This window comes from Lampris incognitus, chromosome 1 (assembly GCF_029633865.1).
Source record: "Lampris incognitus isolate fLamInc1 chromosome 1, fLamInc1.hap2, whole genome shotgun sequence".
NCBI classification, from domain to species: Eukaryota; Metazoa; Chordata; class Actinopteri; order Lampriformes; family Lampridae; genus Lampris; species Lampris incognitus.
Window position 1 is genome coordinate 36048572 of NC_079211.1, and position 25063 is coordinate 36073634.

The 25063-nt window shown below is 42.6% G+C and overlaps 2 protein-coding genes across 2 annotated transcripts in view; one reads left to right on the top strand and one right to left on the bottom strand.

Annotated features, from left to right (window-relative positions):
- atp8a1 (ATPase phospholipid transporting 8A1) overlaps nt 1-14042 on the bottom strand; it is a 218356-nt gene extending 204314 nt beyond the window's left edge. Inside the window, exon 1 of the mRNA XM_056274219.1 lies at nt 13921-14042. Coding sequence (XP_056130194.1) covers nt 13921-13969 — 49 coding nt within the window. The 5' untranslated portion in view covers nt 13970-14042. The remainder of the gene's footprint in view (nt 1-13920) is intronic.
- Nucleotides 14043-21622: 7580 nt separating this feature from the next.
- On the top strand, nt 21623-24590 carry grxcr1a (glutaredoxin and cysteine rich domain containing 1 a). Its single transcript, XM_056274231.1, has 4 exons — nt 21623-22027; nt 22823-23062; nt 23174-23239; nt 24411-24590. The coding sequence occupies exons 1-4, from the start codon at nt 21623-21625 to the stop codon at nt 24588-24590; spliced, it is 891 nt and encodes a 296-aa protein (XP_056130206.1).
- The last annotated feature ends 473 nt before the right edge of the window (nt 24591-25063 follow it).

Below are 25063 nucleotides of genomic sequence, written 5' to 3' on the forward strand. Positions count from 1 at the left end.
CTCTTAGCCCTTTCTTGTTTGCAATGGTGATGGACAGGTTGACGGACAAGATCAGGCAGGAGTCTCCATGGATGATGATGTTCGCGGATGACATTGTGATCTGTAGCGAGAGTAGGGAGCAGGTTGAGGAGAGCCTGGAGAGGTGGAGGTATGCACTGGAGAGAAGAGGAATGAAAGTCAGTAGGAGCAAGACGGAATACCTATGCGTGAATGAGAGAGAGGACAGTGGAATCGTCAGGATGCAAGGAGTGGAGGTGACAAAGGCATTTGAGTTTAAATACTTGGGGTCAACTGTCCAAAGTAACAGGGAGTGCAGTAGAGAGGTGAAAAAGAGAGTGCAGGCAGGTTGGAGTGGGTGGAGAAGTGTGTCAGGAGTGATTTGCGACAGAAGGGTATCAGCAAGAGTTAAAGGGAAAGTTTACAAGATGGTTGTGAGACCAGCTATGTTACATGGTTTGGAGACAGTGGCACTGACGAAAAGACAGGAGGCGGAGCTGGAGGTGGCAGAGTTGAAGATGCTAAGATTTTCACTGGGAGTAACGAAGAAGGACAGGATTAGGAACGATTATATTAGAGGGACCGCTCAGGTTGGACGGTTTGGAGACAAAGCAAGAGAGGCAAGATTGAGATGGCTTGGACGTGTGGAGGAGAGATGCTGAGTATATTGGGAGAAGGATGCTGAATATGGAGCTGCCAGGGAAGAGGAGAAGAGGAAGGCCAAAGAGGAGGTTTATGGATGTGGTGAGGGAAGACATGCAGGTGGCTGGTGTGACAGAGGAAGACGCAGAAGACAGGAAGAAATGGAAACGGATGATCCGCTGTGGCAACCCCTAACGGGAGCAGCCGAAAGTAGTAGTAGTAGTCAGGGAATTTCTCATAGTGTAGATTATCCGACTGACAACTTGGTCTATAACAATGAGACTGTCTCCCTACCCTGCTGTATTGCTCCCAAGCTCTCTTCTCTTAAATGTGTGAATCACAATAATCTAATAATTATTCCCACCACGGGCAGTGATGAAATGTGCAATGACGTACCTAATAATCTACAAAACCAAACATCTGTTATCAAAAATGTGACCACATATTGTCGAAAGTTTTGGTTGTCAAAACTGTCAACTAGGTGTCTAACTCCAATTAATATTTCACCTATTGGTAGCTCTGAAGTTCTTCCTACTACTGATCACTTCCACAAGATGCTTAAATTTGGTTTCAGAAATATCAACTCATTGTCTACCAAAGCCTTACTAATAAATGATCTGGTTCTTGAACATAGTTTGATATGATTGTAGAGTCTACAATATCGGAGATGGAAACTACCCTCTCGACTCACTCGGACAACATTACGAGGCTGGAGCAAGAAGTCGTGCAGCTGCGGTCTAAGGTGGCTTCGATGACTGAAGAGCAAACTACACTTCAAGCAACTGTGGAGGATCTGATTTGTCGTTCAAAGCGTCAGAACTTAATTAGTGGGCTGCCCGAGGGTATTGAAGGCAAGGATTTGAGAAAATTCATGGCAGATTTATTCAAGAAAGTCGTTGGGGGCGCGCTGCCCGAAACCGGCCCTGATCTTGACCGGGCCCATCGCAGCGTCGGACTGAAGCCTCGTCAAGGGTCTCGCCCTGTGATAGTGCACTTTCATCGATACACCGAAAAGGAGAGAGTGATGCAATAGGCAAAGGAACACCGCAATATGGTCTATCGAGGCCACAACATCAAGTTTTATGAGAACTTCAGCGCTACAGTGGCGAGGAAGCGAACCGCTTTTAACGCGGTGAAATCTTCGCTCTTTCGGAAAGGCATACGTTTCGGCATGCTATACCCTGCCCGGCTGCGATATTATGAACCCTACATAGCCCTCGCCAAAATCCCGTACCCTGTCCCAAATCTCGCGAACGGACGCCGGATTTCCGCGAACGGACGTCGGATTTCCGCTGCGTTGCTAAGGAAACAATCAACTATCAACTCGGTGCGAAGCAAAGCTAACGTTAGCTACCTTCAATTTGAACTTATGAATCGTCTAAAAAGTGAACCATGGGGTTGAAATTATGATTGTGAGGGAAAGAATAGCCTTAAGTTGACTAACCTAACAATTTTAGGTTACAAGGTCTGCCTCAGCTCCTTGGATACGTTATTGGTATTATAATTGTGATGCATTTGAGGCTTGATGAGACAAAGAATCAGAATGAACCCCAGCTAAAAGGTTACATTGAGTAGTACATCACGACAGAGTCAAATATGTCATCTTCCTGAGGGTGGCGCTAATGTGCAAGAGCTGAAGGTGGCGCTAATGTGTAAGACTTGTAAAAGTCATATTACTACAATATAGGAGCTCGTTTTGTTTGTAGTCATGATAAGGGGTGAAGTATCCTATGCTCAAACGTGGAGCAAGCAAAGATTGAGTTAAAAACGTTAATGTTGATTGTGGATAACTTAGACAGGTTAAATTGTGGGTGTACAGCGTATCCTTGATGAGCGCTAACCCCATAACAACATATTTTCGCGTTGCTACGGTGGCGCACACGTGACAAAGCCAGAAACGGGATTTTGGCGAGGCCTATGTAGGGTTCATAATATCGCTGCCCGGCTGCGCGTCACCCTCAACGGCGTGGATCATTTCTTTGACTCCACGGCGCAAGCTGAGCAGTTCTACCAATAACACATACATAACTCGTGTACGACTGAAGCTAAGTAAGCGTCATGGCCACAGATTTACTTGACTTTACATGGGTTTTTATTTTATCTCTCCTTGCTGGTAAGACACGAACATCATGTCTAAACAAGCTGGGGAAGTTAGTTCTATTTTGCCTCTTAGGTGAATATGAGCAGTAATTTAAGTCATGCATGGTTTGAATTGCATGTATATATATATATATATATATATATATATATATATATATATATATATATATATATATATATATATAGGAGTGTTTTATTGTCCTAGCTTTATCATCTTCTCTATTGTTTTATATCCCTAACGTTCTTGACCTGAGGCTTTTCTTAAATTGCACAGCCTTTGTGCTGCTTACAAGGGTTAAACCTACTTCTACTTACATCTAGCCTGCACGGCCCATCCACAGCGTTAACTGTTTTCTGCGTTGTTGCATTTCCGCATTGTTTCATAGGAAATTGTCTATATAAGGCATGTGTATGTGGCTATGCGGGCTACTGAAATCCATCGCTTTCTTTGCGTGAACTGTACCACCTCTAGTGGGCGAATTTAATTTAATTCTTTTTTTTTTAATTCTCGATTTTTCTTCAAAAAGTTCCAGTTGTTAATTGCTATTATTTTTAAGTGTTCTGCTACTTTTGCTACAGGCAATTTAGCCAGAGTATATATCTAGTCTGATACAGAGGTAGCCCCTGAGCTGTTTCTTACTAACAACTTGCACTGTTTTTTTGCCTCTTCATTGATTTTTCCCTTTTTCTCTTCTCTATTTTGATCTTATTTTTTCTCTCTTCTTTCTTTCCCGAAACATTATCAGTTCGGCTGGCCTACTATCTCTGTCTGCTCTTCAATTCCTGTTACAATGTCTCTATTTAACTGTTATACGTGTTCATATGGCGTATATTCTGGACTGTCAAGAGGCCAAATCCGCTGCATAGCAAATCGGTTGTGTACTATCCTATCCTGCAACTCGTCTTGTTCCGTTATGGCGAGCTTAGGAAATGATTTGTTGATTGGTTTCAAATTAATTCAGTAGTTCTGTTCTAACACAGCAACAAAAAAAGGGGAAAATGTTGTGAAACAACACTTATTTTGACACCAAACTAGCACTTCGCCACCACATTTTGACTGACACAACCTGTACAGTGCCCCCATGCCCATTTCGGCACAACCGATGTCATGGCAAGCCGAGAAATTAGCAAACGCTCCCAGGCAAGAGAAAAACCACCTTGCACCCAATGAAATTGTCAGTACATCTGTGTTAGCACTACCACCGGCCTTGCGCCATCCGGAAACTAGAGCCCTCTATCTGCAACTGGTAGCAAACCCAACAAGCAAAACATCAGCTGAGAGCTGGACGCAGCTGAACATTGTTGCCGGGCAACCTCGACTCCCCTGTGGATTCATCCTCGCACGGATGTCGGGAGTAAGCCTGCGTTGGCCACAAGCGGCCTCCAGCTGGACCAAATCATCTCTACAGTGATGTGTCATCTAAGTAGGCTCGAGTCATATCTGCCGCCCTTGATAAGAGCTGGTGTCAAATAGTAATCTAAAATCTTAATTTTAAACCTTAGAAAGATTTTAATCACCTCACTGCATCCTCATAACCTTCTCCAGTAGTTCTGAAAATCACAATACCCTCTTATACCATCGCCAAACCCCGTGATAAGCTCTGTTTTCTCATTTGAAAGGGTTATTTCATTCACCTATTTGATTGAATTTTCATTTATTCTTTCATTTATTAATTTACTCATTCTATTGCTGGTAGACATATGGCTATTAAGAAATGTCTCTATTGAAAGTCGCTGCTTGTGTGTTTCTCTGAAGCAAAGATAGAAATCCTTGTAATCAAGAATTTACAACTTCAGACCTGAACTGATTGATTTGTTTTAACTAAATTTCCTATGTATGTCGTAGGTGGTGCCCCCAAATTTATAACGAGGGCATATGTATAATTTGGCTATTCATCACTAAAAGTAAGACATCATTGCATGCGGTATTAGGCGCGCATTGATCTGTATGTGTGGTGTTTATGTTTGGATTCAACCAGTAAAACTTAGTTCCCTGGGCGTCCGGGTAGCATGGCATGGGGATCGCCAGTTCGAATCTCTGCGTTACCTCCGGCTTGGTCAGGCATCCCTACAGACACAATTGGCCATGTCTGCGGGTGGGAAGCTGGATGTCGGTATGTGTCCTGGTCGCTGCACTAGTGCCTCTTCTGGTCGGGGAGGAGGAACTGGGAGGAATAGCGTGATCCTCCCACGCGCTATGTCCCCCTGGCGAAACTCCTCACTGTCAGGTGAAAAGTGGCTGGTGACTCCACATGTATGGAGGAGGCATGTGGTAGTCTGCAGCGCCCCCCGCCCCCACCTCGGCAGAGGGGGTGGAGCAGCGACCGGGACGGCTCGGACGAGTGGGGTAACTGGCCAGATACAATTGGGGAGAAAAATGGGGGGGGGGGACTTAGTTCCCTTCTCAACATAGTTGTGTAAATAGTTCACATACACAATAACCTGACAGCAGGATAAGCGGTTTGGATAATGGATGGATGGATACAACACCAAAACAAATGGGAAGAAAGCCTCGGGGGATCAAAATATTTTTTAACAAAATTCAGTCAAGGGACTCTCCTCCGAATTCACAATCAACGCTCTCACAGTCTGGGTCCAGGTTATATTCCTAGTGGCCACTGGCTTTGTCATCATCTTCCTCACTTTTGGTCCTTTGAATCACACAGTCTACTGAACTTATTGTGCCATTTATATTGGTTCATCAAAAACAATTACAGATCTGTATGTGATTCATTTATGCCAGATAAATATTTTAGTAGGTGGAGCAGCCACCATCTATTCCTGAGAATCAAAGGCCCAGGAGATGAACGCTGACCCTTCCCCCCCTCCCTTTTATGAATGAGGGAGAAGCTGGAGAGGTGAAATGGATACTGGCTCAGTCTAAACAACAGCAACAACCAAAAGTATCTTATGGGTTCACAATGTCATAAACAGCACTCACAACAACAGGGCATCTGTGGAATTAAGGAATTAACCTCAGCAGATACACACACATACACACTAGTCTGTCTGTCACTCAATAGGCAGAGCCAGACAACAGTGGGATGTTCCAAGGCTAAAAGAGGCAGTGATGGGGGCTGCTCATGACATCAGACGGGGCTGGCCTGGCTTAGCTTAGCTGGGATCAAAGGGCTCAGAAACCTTTCCACTGCACGGGACTTGATGAATGGCAGAAGGGAGAGGCATGTGACATTCAACACATCTTTAAATAAAAGTAGGGAAAGCAAAAAATAGACCCTGTGAATCCCAGCCAGGCAGGCACAATACTGTCAACTTCAGCTGTTCATTCCCCATCGTTCTTCTACCAATGCTACAAATCTAATGTCATGTATCCAGACTGTTGGATTACTCCATCTAGCCTATTTGTTATAGAGTCTTTGGCATCAGATTTTAAACACAGCACATCAGCTACTTCTTGCATTTCTTCTCAGGTTTGCTCCACTGTTGTCGTGGTAACAAACTCAAGTTCCCCGCTTGAATCCTGCCAAACTGAAAGAGCTACAGTCTTTCTGGATGGCCATACCTTTTCTGACTAAAGCACTTGCACCACCTGCATCTGCAGGACCTTAATGGGCAAATACTCTGCACTGTATAACAGGGCCATGTTTCTTTTACACATGTTTGAAGGTATGTAATAAGGAAACAGTTTGTACTCATGAAATAAACTGTTATTGTGTTAAAAGTGGAGATATTATCTAACTTCATTCATAAATTCGTGCACCTAACTAACCAGTCACTTTAAACAGAGAGCACCCAACAGAGCTCATTTGAGCACTGAACACTATACCTATGCCAACCAAAGGTCTGGGCAAATCAAGTTTTATGACTAAATGATGGCAAAATTACAAAATTTCTTCCCAAATTAAAAATAATCCACAAACATAAAATATGTGTCGCCTATATAGCTATAGTATAATGGAGAACTATCATATAAATTACCCTTCTTCTTTCAGCTTGTTCCCTGTTTCTCAAGGGTCGCCACAGCAGATTTTATTGTTTCCATCGGTACCATGGGACGGCACAGCACCAACGTCAGCCATTGTTAACCTGGGCCTCAACTGATCTAGTTTGGTCTTGTCAATCCGCATACTTATTTGGCCAAATTTTACATTGGATGCCCTTCCTGACACGACCACTAACCCTATGGACGGGGGCTGGATGCCATCCCAGTATTCATCGACTTGTGCCCGTGCCTGTCGCCATATCATATAAATTACCCTGAGCACTTCAAATGAGTAAGACAGCACTCCACAACAAATGCACACATGAAATCACATGCTCAAGACTTGCATTTATGAGCCAGTTTAAATATTTAAGTCTCATATAGGAAATGGGCCTATATTTCATAATTTGTTGTACACGTCACAATGTTGTATGTGTCCAATTCAAACTAGGCCAAGCCTGATTTGTAATGAGAAGCTTGGCTTTAAACCAGACAATCAGCAATCATGCAAGAACTCAATAACCCATTTTCCATCAAATGTTCCCAGATTTAAAAATAGGTTCAACATCTCAATGGCTGAATGCCATCTTCGTAAAGAGTGATTCTGATTGACCTGTCATGACATGTTTAGTGGCTAGCTCAACAGATCTGACACCCACCCACATGCACGCGCGCGCACACACACATGGTTTTGTCTAAGCGTTAATCACGGGTGTGTCTTTCTGGCTGAAGAGGTCACTTAGATGAGTGATGAAACGTTTCTTTCAATAAACGTTGTGTCCAGATGAACTGATTCAACTTTCTTTGACCTTCCTGGCCTAGTTATTAGTTAAGGCGAAGTCTGGATTTTGAGGGTCCAAAAACATTACAGCTCATCCTTGTTTTCAAAACTGCTTTTACTGTAGGAGCAGAGGTGATGAAAGTAAACGGATTCATTTATACTAGATACCTCATAGATGCCCATGGGGAAATTAGGTTAGATAGTATGACTAGCAAAGAAAGTAATTCTCATGCTGTATAAAGTTGAGTAGCATAACTATATTGTTAATGCAGCAGTCTAATAGAAAACAGCCCTAGTATAGCTCACATGTGTACATTTCAGATAACTGATGAGTTCAATGAGAAAACAGCCTTTCCTGCAACATCATTTCTCATTCCAGCAAAAAACCACATATAGCAAGTACTAAACTCCATCTTACAGTTTATTTGTAAGTGTTCATCCTAATGTACTCTCTATTGCTCATTAAGGCAGTGGGAGAGTTAAGAATGAGACAAAAGTGGGGAGGTAAAGGAGAGAAAGCTCTGGCAGAATTTGATTCCAGGCCAGTGGGGACGTACAATTGACTCTAGAGGCAGTGGACCCCTGTTCAAAATCTCTGGGCACCCAAAGAGCATCTTTCCGAAGTGCTCAATAAATTACTGGAATAAAAGTTTGTTGCTTTTGGTCCTCGTAGCTAATCAGTATATTTATTTGACAAGATTAAGTTGGTCAGTTAAATTTAGGCTGCAACTGAAAATTATTTTGTCAATTAATTTAATTTTTTTTTCCAAGTAAACCAATAAATCATTTTGTTTCTATAATGTCAAAAATAATGACAATGCCAATTACAAGTTCCCAGTGCCCAAAAAGATGTCTTAAAACTGTTTATTTAGTCTGACCAGTAGCTAAAGTTTGGTATTTTAACTTGATAAAAGACTAAAATGATAAATTGATGACCAAATATATAATCAATTTATTTTCTTCCATCAACTAATTGATCAATCGACTAAGAATTTCAGTTCCTGTCTGGATTAGGCAAAAGCAATCCATTAGCAAAACACAACCTGTGTACAGAAATCTGTTTAACGGCACTGATCCACAAACATTGACAACCATTTGCAAAGTAAGACATTGAAATACTGACATATATGGCACTGTTCTACTGTGCAAATTGACAGAGTCCAGTTATTACAAATAACCATCCATCAGCAAGAAGTGGTGCAGTGACATATTTGTATGTCAAGTTGAGAGAGGAACGGGGTCATATAATGCACGAGACTGCAGGGTCCAAGGCCAACACCGGTTTCATCTTCCTGACCATTGATGGTGTTGCCTTCCCTTCCTGGGGAGTGCCTCTCCATCTGACCTTGCGGTCTTGCCGTGACATGGTTCACACCGCCTGTCTCCTGGCACGTGCTAGTGGCAATCTGCAATTAAGCTGCATACATTCTCTTGCTGTCTGGCACACGTATGCGCATATCACAGTCATGTACAATCATGAACAGCCAGGCTGCACTCTGGCTTCCAAAGCACCAGTCTGAGAAATACAGGGCTATGCTTTATACCTTTCTCAAACCTCTAATACAACGTTCATGAATTATTTGATGTTTGGGAGCAGGTGCTCAGAAATGAGTTATATGTCTTGTGAACCGGGAGTAAGGCTGTTATGTTGAGGTTATGTGGCAGGGTCATTAATCTCACTGTGAGTTTATGTTTACCATCTTATGATGGCTTATAAATAAGATTGCATCTGAACAAAGGGTCATTACAGACCACATCCCACTGACCTGCAGATCAGAGGATCGAATTCTTTTTTTTTTTAAATGGATTGGCACAGTCCTTCATTTTGATTGGCTGAGTAATGCTGCATTCACATACAATCCAGTAAATGGTAGACGGCAAGCCAGAAGTAATTACTGTGGATGAGAGCAGAATGGTAAAAATCAAATAATACCGGCAAATTATGCCGACAACAAGAACGGCAGAAGTTGAACTTTGCCGTCCAAAGTTAAAATATTTTCACTTTTTGCCATCCTCCGCGATGGAATTTACAACTGGATGTTACGTAGCATATCACAAAACAGGAAAAAATTTCTGTAAACAATACATCATCATGTAGCTTTTTTTTTTTTTTTTTTTTTACCGTCCTGCCATTCTGCCACGCAGTTTGTGTTTTTTCCCGTTGCATTTTGCCAACTGCCATTTACTGTCTCCCGGATTCCATGTGAATGCAACATAACTTTCCATGATATCACAAAACAACAGATAAATGTACACATTTGAAACCTGTGATGCATAACTGTTATATATTAACAAGCCCCTGTTTACCTACTGTTCAAGAACTGTCATGTTTAGCGTATGCATTACTTAAGCCCTTACCATAATTATAAACAATAATATCAGCATTAATGATGTGGATAATTGCTAAATGTATAGTATTTCTCAAATGTTCCAAAACACTTTACAATACAAACAATAATTGGGAGCTAAAAACAGAAACACAGGGCAATTTCTGGACAAAATTATGCAGTCCTGATGAACGCAAGGGTGGAAGACTGCCTGCTGCCTCCTTGGCCAATAGTTCATTGGCCCATGGGCTCTCTTTATCTATGGGAGTGATCAGTGATGATGTGCACAAGTAATCACTGAGAAGAACCCCATGTCTTAGCACTGCAAAAGGAACTTTATACGTCGCATTTGTGAATGTGTGCATGGGTTGGTGAACATGCAGACAGAGGATAAACAGCTGAAGGGAAAAGTGGGGTACTGTGAGAAGAAAAAGCTATTAGGATGGCTGCAGGTTAGTTATGGAAGTCAGGACTTGAAGTGAAAAATAGAGGAGACGTCCCATACCATAGCAAACAGAACAGAAGAGGGAGGTCCAAGGGGACTTGATAGCACATGCTAACGGGCCCAGACAGGGGATTTAAAGGTACGTTGGCCACATTATCAGCCAGTGATCTGCCAGGCACATGGACAGCTCTGGATCCCGTCTGTCCCCCTCTGCTCTCCCTCCCTCTGTTGTAACCACTATTCGGACAGACTGAGGCTAAACTGGTGTTACTGAAAAGCGACAGTGTGGGGGATGGCGTGCTACCTCATTTTTATGTGAATAATCTATACAGATATTTATAAATCTAACTCTTGAGAAAGGAGTAAGATAAAGCTTGATAAAAGGAGGGGACAAATTAAATGTCTTTTGAAAAAAAGTAGGTATTTAGAGGCTAAATAGCTGTTCACCTTATGTGAATCTGATGCTGCAAAAAGATAAGAAGTGTTTGTTTCTGGGGCGGTTGTTGTCTTTTGGGGTTTTTACTGGGGGGTGGGGCGGTCATCATGGAGCATGCTAAGATAACAACCTTCACCTTAAGTTACAGTTGTGCCAACAGAAATGCAAACACCCCATGAGACTGGTTTGTCACCAGATAAGGAAGCAAGATAAGACAGTAAGCAGGATGACTGTTGACATTGGTTTAATCATAACAGGTGCGGCTTCTGTCAATCGGCCTTTCCATCAGGGTGAAATTAGTCTTTTGCTAAGCTCGCTTCTGACGTTGCTGCTCTACAAAGCAACACAACCAACAAAGAGAAAAGCCCTTAAGAAAAATAAAGATTCTGGGAATACACCAGATAAAGCACTAAAAAATGTTTAAATGCTACCCTTTGTCTCTCTGTCAACATGGGAATCACACACTAAACCTGCTAGCAGCTGTCCAGTGTGTCCTAGATATGACTATTTTGGCAACAAGGACGGGGACTGACAGGCAATGATGTCGGATGTTTCCACAGCAGTAGATGAGAAGAGCAGGAAGAAGTTGTGTGGCACGTGCCGGCGGAGACTAAGGAGTGTGCACCAGGGAGGCATGATGGACAAGCAACGGGTGGATTAGGTGGTAAGCCTGGAGGAGGGCTGCCCTTTCTAGATGGAAGTTCAACTGATGGGTTGTGGTGATTAAGAAATAAAAAACTAGAGGACTGGGAAGGCACTGGGACTCACCTAAAAAGACCAGCTTCCAGCCCGCCAGTAGAGAAGAGGAATGAGTTGTCGTGACAGAGATTAAGCAACATGGCTATCAAGACACGAAGCCATGAGGGCAGCAAACACTTGATGCAGGCGCGAGACAGGTCAACAGCCTGGCAGGCTATAGGGGATGATTGATTCAGATGTTCAGGGAAGTGCTTGCACTGGAAAACAAGATACCCTTTCCCACTACAAAGGTAGAGGTGGGGGTGGAGGTGGAGGATGACAGAGTTTTGTGCTATGGAGCAACAAAAAAAAAAAAGCAAAACCTTTACACTTTTTAACTGAAAAATGTAGTGTGGTATGTTATGAGGGGGTGGAAGGTAACAGCACACAAGTTGTTGCATAATTCATGTGTGAGCTCTTGCGACTGCACAGCAACAGTCCTCTATGGAATCTATGTTTGTCATGAATTATTTTCATGTCAATACAATAAACAGGTCTTTGGTATCATAAAGCTATACATGGATATGGATAATCCAAGGATGACTAACTGCATTGTCATTACCAACTCCTTGATGATTTCCAAATGATAAATCCAAAACACTATCACAACAAAAACACCAAAGACTTAATAATGCTGGCCACTGTAGGATTTAGCTGCCTGCACCATGTGTTAATGCCTCAGCACATCGTTGATTATGATCGTGATACAATATTTGAATTATGATACAACAATCATTGTATCGTAATTGAATACAGACATTTTGTTTTGATTATCTTACATTTTGAATTCCAGTAATATTGAACATACTAATCCAGCCTGGTGTTAAGAATTAAATGAATACCACTAAATTTCAGTGTTACAGTGCATTTGTCCTGGGTTGTGCCCTATACCCTATACAGTACCCTATAGCCATAAATGAGAAAGTAGAGTCTGTCCCACCCTTTTAAACTATGAGATGAGACAGATGTAGGCTATACTGACAACACATTAGACAATCAGGAAAAGGTAGCAACCCACTGATAATTTCTGAAAATGTTGAGATTACTTCTGGTTCACATTGGTTATAACTGATGTAAATATGCTTGTTTTTAGTTCTAAACATATTTTCTTTGTGAAAGCTTGGATCAATCATTCCACGAATTTACAAAATCAGTTTGCCATTAATTGTCAATGGAAAAACATGGGACTTGAATGTCTTGTTGCATCAAGATTGGCTGTGGGTTTCAGGGAAACCTCTTCAAATACTTAATTTTAAACTTTCATGGCATTTCTAGTGAATTTGTCTCTGAAGTGTTTCCCCAGTCAATGAAATTTTTATCTCTACTCCCTGTATGAATTCAGAATATTGTAACTTGCGTTATAATCATCACTGTAACGCAAAATAAAAGCTGCCATACTAATGAGATCGTGCAACACCAGCGGCATCTCACATGACGTACTATGCCTTATGCTCGTCGTTTTCTCATTTACACATAGAAATGTGTGCAATAGGTATGCACGTTTAACATGGAATCCCGGTATGTTCAAATTCATTAAGCGGCACAAAAAGAAGGAAGATAATAAGGAAAACGCAAAAAGCAGGAAGTAGCCTTCATGGCTTCAAAATCTGCAGCTCGCAGCTTACATTGAAACATATTCAGTTACCTCTATCATACGTATCAAGTTGAGACATAGTTATAATTCAAGTCGAAGTCACTCAAAAATGAAACGAATTCAGTTGACCCGATGTAATTTCATATATTGCGGAGGGAAATGGAAACTGAGAGTAACGATCCAAGCAAACGTCTTATCTATGGCCGCGAACCCTTGCCCGGGCAAGTGTCATCAACAACAAGCACACAGTCGCATTCTTCTATAGTCAAACAAACCTACCAAAACGCCCAGCAGCTTTTGTGCAGCTCGGCTGAGCTAACTAAGCAGCCTGTGAAGTCGTTAGTATTAAGTAAACAGCTCTATCTTTATGCATTCAATCCACTTGACCTATGTGAAGTAGCCGTATCCCCATTCTCTCGCAAAGACAACATGAGATGGGGTGAAAAGTTACCGGTGTATGGAAGAAGGGCCGGTGCAGAATCTCAATTAGGCTACTGTATCATCAGGCCACCGCTAACGGCCATTTAGTCCATGGACACTTTATCTGCGATGTGAGATTTGTGGATGACTGCTGAAAGAAAGCGTGAAACCTATCCACTTTTCCACATGTTCTCCGTTTTTGTGGTGCAGGTTTCTTCGTGGATGGGGAAGGAGAACAGGGGCTGAGATCTGAAGTTGGTCCCGGTCTGGGTGGTTGCCAGGTTAGCTAGGTACTCGGAGCTAGCTAGCAAGTTACTGTAGTTTCAGGGAGCTTGGCCCTCCTTACAATAAGACTAGACAAGAGCCGTGAAGACTAGGGGCGTTGCGTTCACATTTACACACACACACACACACACACACACACACACACACACACACACACACACACACACACACACACACACACACACACACGGCGTTGTTCACTGTATACTTACCCTCCACACGGGAGCGGAGATCGGACACGGTCCTTTGGACGGGCGGCATCTTCTCCCCGCCGAGCCGAGCGACGGCACCTGTCAGACGCGGCTTATTTAGGCTCCCTGTGGCGGTGGCTTCTTCTTTTTTCTTTCCCCCCCCCCCCCCCTCACCCGTCTAGGAAATTCACAAGCAGCCTAACATTCAGCGGAGTAACCTTTCTCATACGGACAGAGATAAGTGTTGTTGCTGTTGTTTTTTCGGTTGGCCGTTTTCCGGTAACAACACGTATCCCCGCGCGTGCCGCCGACTGGAGAAGACGCGGCAAGAGCCGTAGACACGCGCACCGGACTCACACCGACTGACGGATCGCTTCACAATACGGACTGTACCATCTACACGAAGCCGGGGGGGGAGGTGTGATTAAAGGAAAACATATAACAGATAGCGTTATTCCACGAACTGGGAATGTGTTTGAATGGTTTATTAATTTAAAGCTACAAAGCAACCTGTTCGTCGAACACGGACGCCTATCGCTGAAGTATCTTGACAGAAGTTTTATGTCGTCCAAAACATTGCGTTGGTGGGTCCTGCGGTGGTTCCCACAGCAGGCGCTGTTGCGGGGCTTTTGTTGTGGTGAGGGCAACTTTGACATGGGGGGGGATACAGGAAAATACATTCATCTATTGGGGTTAACGAATGCAAGGAAACCTGCAGACATTTTTATTTTTTTAATTCTATAAACTATATATTTATTGATTTCATCCAATAGACCATCGACCATCATTTCATTATCATCTCTAACACTGAACACATATATTAATTATTCATATCCATAGCACAGTGAAAGGTCCCATACAGCCATATAAAATTACATATAAACTGACATTTAAGACCTGGCATACGGTGGAAGGACGTTAATAGAAACAGGAAGCAATAATAATAACTACACGGCAGGCAGCGCCATGTCACAAATACGTATTTGGTAGGTGTAAATAAAGGCAAATTAATTTGAAGCAAATAACTTATATTACTTAATAAGTGCGTATGTTTTGAAAAGCTAGAGTGATCTGTGTTTGTCATGCCAAGGTGTAAATTGTCCAGGCAACAAGTGCTCTGATGGGGGCACTATCCACCATGGAGTGGCCCAGCCAGGTAGGCCTGGATGAACAGTAAGGTGGTCGATCCATGAAAAGAAAAAGAAAAAAGTGTATAGTGGAGGCCAGTACTATTTTCAAAATATATTCTGCATTGTTTATAAAACACAAAGTGATATCAAAACTGTCCAGGTAAAACACTGAATGAATTTTTTACATTTCTACCATTGCATTGATGAGCAATTAGAGAGCAGATTGTGGGTCAGCGTGTTACTCAAGGACAGTTATCCATGACATGGGGATGGTTGATGGACACTTTGCATGCAGTGCTCCGACTACTGCTGCAGGGCACAGTAATTTCCAAGTTTTTCATAATTTCCTGTTTTTCTTTTTAAAATCCATTATGTATGGCAGATGAGTTAGTCCTATTTGGATTGTCACCTTATGGCCCCTTGATATTATATCCCCTCTCCTTCTATGCTTCAGTGCACACCTTAGAATATTTTGTCAGTCCTTAAATTAGTCTTTTCAGTGACAATGTGCTATATGAGCGTCAAAAACTAAATTTATCAGGGTCTGTCCACAAGAAAATATTTTTGTCAGTAGTTGGTAATACATTTTGGCATTATTCTGTCAGCAAATACCGACCAGCCACACCAGTGGAATTCTAGACACTTGTTGTCACCCTGTTATTATTTTATCATTGTCTAGAGACAAGCTCAGCAGAAGATCTAATCCAGGGTGACTTACTGAAGCTTACAACACCCATTAAATCCTTCATCAATATGTAGCAAATCTGTTTAGTGTAGCAGTTCGAAGGTGAGTCAGCAGCAATAATGACACCAGCTCTCATATCTGCAGGGTAGACTTGGGCTTTTGTGCCTCAATGAAACTGTACTTTCACTGCGGATGAAATGCAAATCACAACGGAGAAAGCATTTGTACAGCAGCAGCACCACTGCAGTTTGCCTGAAAGAACTGCAGCCCACAGACATGGGCATGCCACAGTTGTCTGCAATGGACATTTTACAATGATGCTTATTGACAATAAAGTAAGGGTTCATATCCAGAGCTATGTCAAGATTCCTCTGTCATTTTCATCCACATGGATTGCAGATGGCTTGCTTATCCCAGCATCTTGTTCTCCATGGCCACTTTCCCGATTCCTGTTTCTTATGAAACCAGGTTTTATTTAGTGTTAGGTTGTTGCTGTTTTTTTGGAAAAACATTAGCTAACGAGTATGCCCCCTCATCCATTTACGGCGACATACATTAGAGAATTGCAGCAGACAAATCCAGTGCATAAAGATATATCTGTATTTTACATCTCAGGAATCAAGTGATTCAGGTAAATCCAGACTGCTGCTACATCAGTGTTCCTCATTTTCCTTTTGTAAATACGGAATACAAATGATTGGCCTGCTTGCAACAGCTTAGAACCTGAAGGATACTGTCGGAAAAATCTGGACAATTCTGCAAGACACGAGAGCTTGAGATTAAGCATATCCAAAAATAAGACATGGATACTAGAGCATGCTATGCTTGACTAGGCCCCCACCCTTGTGCTTGAAACAGACGGATCTTTTCCAAAGATTTCCTTTCTTCCCCCTCTCTCCACCTAATTCAACATCAGTACGCCACCACAGGGATTTGGGTCTGTATAGCTCCTGAGGTTGCTAGGCAACAGCGACGAGAGGCCTGCCTCTTTGATTATGTGTGCGATGGTTTTGTGTTTCAGAGCATATCAGTCAAAATAATGACTCACTCATTCTGCCCATTTAAATCTCTACCCAGTCAAAGCCTGTGTCATTGTGCACAGCGTGCATATGCAGCCTCATCACTTAAATTTTTTTTCATCAAGTGCGGCCCAATTTTTTTTCTCACTGGTACCTCCTTTATTCTCTGATAAGCTTTTTCATAGAATTGCTTGGCAGTGATACAAAAGGCAACTAAAAGCTTTATTTGTGCTTTAGAAAATTATGTTGATACTTCTTTAGATTTGAATGAGGTGGGGTTTTTTGTCTTGCCCCCCCCCGTTGGTGAAATTTCTGCTGTTAGTATAGCATTGTTGGATTATGAGACTTCATTAATAAGCTAGGGTGTTATGTCAAAAGCAGTTCTTGAGAAAATCATCATGCTGGTTCAAATAAGACCTTATTATGGCATACATGATGTAACAGAAATTTGAATTTAGTATTATTTGAAAACGAAAGATTCACGGCCATTTAGGTCTTGCAGCAAGAGAGATGTGAAGACTTATTGATCCCTGTCTGCCTTACCAACCACAATATGCTGCTTGGAGAGGAAAAGCAATAATAGAATTAGGAACGGATAATATTTGATTATTTTTATCATTGCCTGCATACTGCATAATGTATAAAAAGAGGGGTGGCGCTCTAATGTGAGAGGCTTACTCAAGCATTGAGTGCTGAAGCTTTTTTGTTGTGTAAAACTGAGTCCTGCATGGTTTTAGCTGAATCACTGATATCATATTACTGCCCATTTTCATTTATAAAATCTAGCACTTGCAGTTCTATGTGCCATGTGCAATGGGCAAAGATATACTGCCCTGGCATATCAGTGGTCCTATTACTTCTCCCCAGGCTGAGACAGAATGGCAGCAAGCACAGAATGACCACACAAATCATTCTTTTCCTCATTAGCTGTCTCAGTCCTTGTATGATCCTCTATTCAGTGATTTTGCTGCATCTAACTGACCCAGAGGATGTCAGCGCCATGTCAATGCACCAAGAAGTGACAGGTGTTACAATGATGTTGACACAAGCCATTTTATTCTCAGTCTCTTATCTCAGTTGTACTAAGTACATCTTAATTTACATTGATAAACTGCACAAATTAAATGTGACAAATACATCCCTATCCGAGTTGTTTTATTTTGTTCTTTGTTAGCCGCACTAATCTTACAGCCTCTGTTATTACATAATAAAAACACAGCAAATTTCGGGGGGTTGATGGAATTAATAAACGATAGACCCATGATGTGGAACGTTAACGTTAACATTAGATCTGGAGTGCCTAAATTAACGCCAATCATTATTGTGCACAGGAGGGTTCTACAACAGGAAGCTATGAGATGCAGTTTCAATTCTCTCCCTGTGATGGTGAAGCCAAATTGAACCCCTGTTGATGAGGGCTGTGCCTCTTCGCTCCCATTCTCTGGGTTTGAATGGTTTTGCCTCTAGGGGATGCTGATAGATCGACCCCTCCCTCAGCTGTGAGTATTAATCTAAGCAGGCCTATAGATCCATAGCTCCTCAGGGAAAGGCTGGGCAGCATGACATTTAGCTGTAATTGAAATGCAGTCTGCCCCCTGGTGGATGATGATCTGTAATCAGGGAGAGTGGTGTGGTGGTGAGATGGTCGATTAATCATACATGGAGTATCTGTGCGGAGTGGTTTCATCCCCCATCGCCAAGCCCCTCCTCACTGGGAGTCATTCTCATCAAGCATATCTAACTCTTGATCAGAGTTTTCGTTGATTTGTCTAAATGGCACATTTGCATTGTTTCTATTCTGGCATAAAGAGGTTGTCAGCTTCATCCATAAATTCAGTTTTCACAATGATCCAACACACACCAAAAAACCAGCACTGCAGATCAGTCAACTCATGACCTGTTCATAACAATTACAGAGGCACTGCAGGAGTACCAGCGTGCCAATTGAAAGCAGCCCAAATTAAAAACATCAGTCACACTGTCTCTTGGACTTCCTCTATTCAGTAATAGAACTGCAGACTTGTAGAGGAAACAGCAATAAAATTAGTTGACTGAGCCAATATCTTATTTTAATAGCTGATCTACTGACAGTTGGGTTTGCTGGCAAATTCACATGAGCACTAGGCCCATTGATGAGGGGGCCTGGGAGGTTAGGCCTTTTGGGCATAGGGACGATCCCCATTACAAGGCTTCTTGTCTGAATGTACAGAAATGAGATGAAATGGTTCCTTGACTCGGCACTGTGGGGGCATTTCACCACACTCAGTGAAGATAATACGTCTGTACTTCACAGGGTGGCAACAAGTATGAACAAAATGAATAACTTCCCGCATGTTAAGTTTCATCCTTACTCATTCATTGTTTTTTTCTTTTTCCCTTTTACCGGAGGCCATTTGTAAGACAGCTAGAGAGCTCTGTGCTGCCCATACTTGAAAATCAATGGAGGCCATGGATTGAGAAACTGCTCCACCAGAGATAAAGATATAATAGCCCTGAAAGTAATAATAAAAATAATCTATTGGTGCATAAAAGCCTTTAACAATTTTGGGGAGGTTTCCAGCAATAAAAACCATTATACATTATATTTAGCTGGCAGACAGGGTTATATATCTAGCTTTGTATCTCACAGTTTAGGCAAAAATTAGTCAGTTTATGATATCTACCAACAACAACATTTCTGGTCCATATAGTATATAGATTTTTATAACTATTATCTATAAACACTTTACTAAGGAGTAATTTAATGAATTGACAGTAAAAGCAAACAATGAGTAAAGCAAGAGCCAAAAAAGCAGAGGCAGAAAAAGGGATATCAAGTCCAGTTAACAAACAACCATGAGATAAGGTTTATGTACATGTGAGTTTTAAGAGGATTACGATTTGGTCACTCGAATGCCCTTCGGACAGGTCACTGCACAATCTTGGAGCCCATGAAAGCACCTCGTCTCTTGATATTGCTCGTGAGTAGCAATAACAGGCAATGACATACTCTGACGCTACATTCTAATTGCTGCAGTAATAGCCCCTTGATAGGAGAGATTTTTCTAAAAGGACAGCGGAGGTCACTTTGGATCAATAGGAGTTGGCACCACGGCCAAGCCCACAGTAGTACAGCCTTGGGATGCCAAAAAAACTTAAAAACTTAGTTTGAGACATTGGACTTTGCCTGGTCTGCTTTTCTCTTCTCATCACTGAGAGGGCAAGTGAGATTGGGGGGGGGTTTACAGAGGTGGAGGGCCCTCTCTTACCTCAGAGGCCCAGCCACGCCACTCAAACTGAGTGGTGTTGTCACCACTATAAGCTGACACGTCACATTTCCTGGGGGCCACTTTGTCACCTGTGACACAAAGACTGGGCCGAGGTATCTCCGAGGACACCTTGTTGCAGTGTATAGCTGTGACACATTATATGGTCTGGTCCATTTCTGCCGTGTGAGGACACCCAGTGAACACCTGCCCTCCCCCCGCCATCATCCCTCCTTCTATGTTGGGTGTAACAGCAGGGTTCACCTTCCCGAGAGAGAGAGAGAGAGAGAGAGAGAGAGAGAGAGAGAGAGAGAGAGAGAGAGAGAGAGAGATTGCCTGGACCAATGGACACAAAGTGTCGATATCTCCTTATGTCATTTGTGTGTATGTGTGTGTGTGTGTGTGTGTGTGTGTGTGTGTGTGTGTGTGTGGTGCACATGGTAAACTACAACACAATCCCAAGAAGGCCGATTAACCTGCAGTGGTTTTGCAGCAATACAAAAAAATACATTGCTGATGACTTTGTAAGTCTATAGGTGACATGAGTGTTGAATGTCTGTAGTAGCTGTCGTATGTCTGGTACATTGAGGGTGCAGTTGTTTAATGCATTCGGATATTAGGCTGAAGGTAGGTGGATGTTAGATGCTCAGTATGCAAATGCAGATGACAAAGTTGTTTGGAGTCTGCCAAGAGTTGGTTTTGAAAAGGGTGGAAGGCCCTGTTCAACCCACCTGAAGTGTTGTAGGCCTACCACAACTATTCAACTGTGCAGGCAGGTGCCCATTTGTTAACCCCAGTGACATGCTTGCACTCACTCTACCCTGTAATAACTAGTTTAGGCTTAGTGAATGAATCTGCCTTTGAAATAGGCCGGTAGATCCATGACGGCAAAGCCTGATGTCCTCTACATTGGACACTGAGGTGAGTACTTTGCATTAGGACATGGATTAACGCATTAGCCTGTAGTCTGCACTGGGCCTCTCTATGTATGCTCATTCAGAAATATGGCAAAGGGACAGCCTCTTCATATCCTGTATATAAGTAAATGTAGGCAAAATTATTTCAAAACTGTACTGGAGTATTTATATATGATTTCTTCTATGACTTGGCAGATTGACGGACTTTATTTTCATCTATTACTTAGCTTTTGCCTTGAAATGTACCCTGTATAGGTGACACTATAACTGTATTGAACTGTATTGTACTATACTGTACTAACCTATGAAGTTATTTTCACCTCATAATATGAGCTATCTAATGCAGGCCATCTGATATCATGTGGAAGAAGTGCTGTTTGTTTGATTACCCATGACGGAGTTGGACCACTAAAACTCTCCTGTCAAAGCTTAGGAGAAAACTGTATAAATTGTGATGAATAATTCAAGGGTCACTATCAGTTTACTTGAAGTTAGCTTGCTCGGTTGCCATGGTAGAAACGTATACATTATTTATCACCTCTGTGACTCTGGCTGCAAGGCAGCTTAGGCTCTCAGTCGTTTTTAGAAGTCTTCATACTGTGAGGATTAAACTCTAGTAATCCATGGGAAAAAAATAGTTTGTCTGAGCTCCACATTCACATCCGAATGAGAGGGGAGAGACTGGACACCAGCGTGGAGGACCATGTAATCTGGTACCGGTTTCACAATGGAGGGGACGACACTGACATTGGGAGAGGAGAAGCCACAGAAGCGGGTGAGGTTCCGCGTGGCTTCGGGAAACAGTGGCCGTGTCCTCAAGGAGATGTTCAAGGATGAGGGCCCTTCGGACTCCTTGGACTCGGACTGCACCGGCAGCTCGGATGCGGAACGGGCCAGCACCCCTTCTACAAGTGGAGATGCAAACGGACCCCTGTACAGTTTTTTGGGCTCTGAGCTGGATGACAGTGAAAGTGAGCCTGATGACCTGCTGGTGTACGCGGGAGTCACCAGAGACAGGACGTTCACTATCAAGAGGGTGAACATCCTGAGCAAAAACGGGACAGTGAGGGGCGTCAAGGACAAAGTCAGTGCAGGCCAAGCATTGTTTGAAAACCTCCCAACATCCAGTGGTGTAAGTATGCCCAACTGAGTTCATTTTCATTTCACATGGAACCTAAGGTCAAGGATGAAGACTTTGCTTGTGTTGATGTCAGGTATTCCAGCCATTTAGGTTTTTAGACCTGGAGTAACAAGTGAATGCAATACACTACCTAGCAGAAAAGAAAACCAGCAGTATAGTGGTGGTCCCTGGGGACCAGCGATGGGAACTATCGATATCGGTGCTTATATGATCTTAATGTTACCTTAGTGTTTCCACAACCTCTGACTAAAGTTTGGTTACAAGTAACTACAAGCGGCTGTATGACCGGTAATAAAAGCGCACAAAAGGAGACAAGGTCGCAGGGCAATTAAAGATTAATGACGCATTTCGTTAAGTGTTTCAAGAGAACCTAATCAGGTTAATGAATTCCCAGCATTTACTTTCAGTTTCTTTCTCCGCAAGGATCTGTTTGTTATTCATGAATACAAGTTCCTTGATAACAGCTAGTGCCATGTGTTAGGGTTGGGTTGACATGCTTATGGGTTTATACAGGTCAATCTGAAAAGTAGCATCTTGACTTAGAGAACATAGTTGTGTTAATATCACTGTGTTAATAATTCTACCATCAGTGTACTTCTATTATAGTGTAGTCTTTTTTCTACCATGTTATTCTCAGTGGTAGAACTACACAGTATCCCGTAACTGGGAAATAATCTGAGAACTCTGGCATGAAATAAGGAGGGAGCGTGAAAATATTTCCATGCAGGTTCATTCATGAGAACCACACAGTCTTCTCAAAGCAGTTCTTGTTTGCCTTCCTCCTAGCCTGAGTCATCGCTTGAGTTTGGGAGGATAGTGATCTACACTACGAGCTTCCGTGTGGTGAGGACCACTTTTGAACGATGTGAGCTTGTCCGAAAAATCTTCCAGAACCACAGGGTGAAGTTTGTCGAGAAGAACATCGCCCTGGACAGCGAGTATGGAAAGGAGCTGGAGGAGCGATGCAAACGTGTGGGGGAACCTCCTTCACTACCTGTCGTGTTCGTCGATGGACACTACCTTGGGGTTGGTCACACTATTATTCGATGCTAGTGTGATATATGGCACTCAGCACTTTGCCATGCCTCCGTGAGGGTGTTGTGTGAAATGGCTATTGACTTAAGGCTTATTTTGCAGGGCGCTGAGAAAATACTAGATATGAATGAATCAGGAGAACTGCAAGATCTCCTTACAAAAATTGAGGTAAGTGTTCACAGGTGGGGGTGGGGGAGGGGGAGAGACTGGGGGCAATAGTGTGATCCTCCCACGTGCTACGTCCCCCTGGTGAAACTCCTCACTGTCCGATGAAAAGAAACGGCTGGCGACTCCACATGTATCAGAGGAGACATGCGGTAGTCTGCAGCCCTCCCCGGATCGGCAGAGGGGGTGAAGCAGCGACCGGGGCGGCTCGGAAGAGTGGGGTAATTGGCCAGATACAATTGGGAGAGGAAATGGTGGTAGATTGTAATCCCACCAGTCAAATTGATTCAGTGGCTTGTTTCAAGGCAATATAATGTTTAAAAATTCATATGTTTAGGCTTGGATTTTGTTCGGCTTTCCGGGTTGTGATGCACCAGCATGATATATTCACACAAACTGCTGTTTGCCTAGAGCCATTGAGATAAATTGAAAACTGGGGAAATCCTTTTTTTTCTGTCATGTTATGGCGTTGGTACAACAAATTGAGGCACAGTGTAAAAGATGCATGTACATCCATAAGTGATCATCAATAATGAAAGGCTTGTTACTGAGTCGTGCACAAACACATTTGTCCACGCAATGTTCTGCCGGTCAAATCCCTCTGTAGAGAGAAGTGAGATTGTGTGAACACAAATCTACCGCTACAGCAACGTTCTTGACACCAGCACCCGCCTTTCCTCAGACCTTGGTTATATTTTGCAGGATAAAAAAAAAGAAAAGAAAAAAAAGAAACAGAAGCTCAATACTACATACAAAAGCAGCGTGTTAGCATTCAAGTGATGAATTCGTCACTGCCGGCTATAAAAAGAATGCAGCCTTAAAAGGTCATGCATATCATACTTAATCTAGAGTCCAGCCAGTGGCGCATCTTAATACTCGTGTTTGTTTGTGTTAATGTATGCATGCATACCTGCATATGTATATTTACCTTTATATGTAGTTAGACTCTTAAAATTGTTGTGCATCCATTTTGAATAAGGCACTACGTTATTATGTTTCAATAGCTCTCTATTGTGGAACCCACACTGTGCAAAGCTAGGGCTTCAGTTGCTCATTTCAAAGATTTCTTTGGGTTACTGATAATCTGGTGAGAATAGTCGTCCCTGTTTTAAAATGCCGCAATTTTGATGTATAATACTTATTCATCTTCTCATTTCACGTTTTTTCTTCGTAGAGGGTACAGCAGCCCCAGACGTGCCAGACCTGTGGGGGCTTTGCCTTCATCCCATGCCCAATGTGCCATGGCAGCAAGATGTCTGTGTTTCGCAACTGTTTCACGGACTCTTTCAAAGCCCTTAAGTGCACTTCCTGTAACGAGAACGGCCTGCAGCCCTGTGTGAGCTGCAGCCAATGAGGATGTTAAGTGCCTGACCCAACAACCCCCCTTCCCTTCTGGCCTGTACCAAAGGTCTAGCATTTGAACTGCTGAGTCACTGAAATAACAGTTTCGCGCGCGCGCGCGCACGCACACACACACACACACACACACACACACACACACACACACACACACACACACACACACACACACACACACACATATGGACATTTCCCCCATGGACATTGTCAATTTAAAAAAAAACGTTTTGTAATAAAACAATAAATATGTTTTTATTTGGATTTGGAAAGATTACTGGGTCTAAATCTAACCTCTGTGCTGCTATGGAACTCCACAAAAAGCCATTTTCGGTTGTGAAGGGTCAAATCATCATAATCAGAAGCGGATGCCATCTATTCTCCAGTAATCAGGACAGAAATGCAGGGAAAACCATTCGGTCATAGCCAAAAAATAAAGGAATAAATAAATAACATGAAGACTCTGCACCG

Coding starts and splice junctions, on each gene's coding strand:
- grxcr1a (XM_056274231.1), top strand. CDS start 21,623: ATGGAGGGGACGACACTGACATTGGGAGAGGAGAAGCCACAGAAGCGG. Junction 22,028..22,822: donor ACCTCCCAACATCCAGTGGT/GTAAGTATGCCC, acceptor CCTTCCTCCTAG/CCTGAGTCATCGCTTGAGTT. Junction 23,240..24,410: donor ATCTCCTTACAAAAATTGAG/GTAAGTGTTCAC, acceptor TTTTCTTCGTAG/AGGGTACAGCAGCCCCAGAC.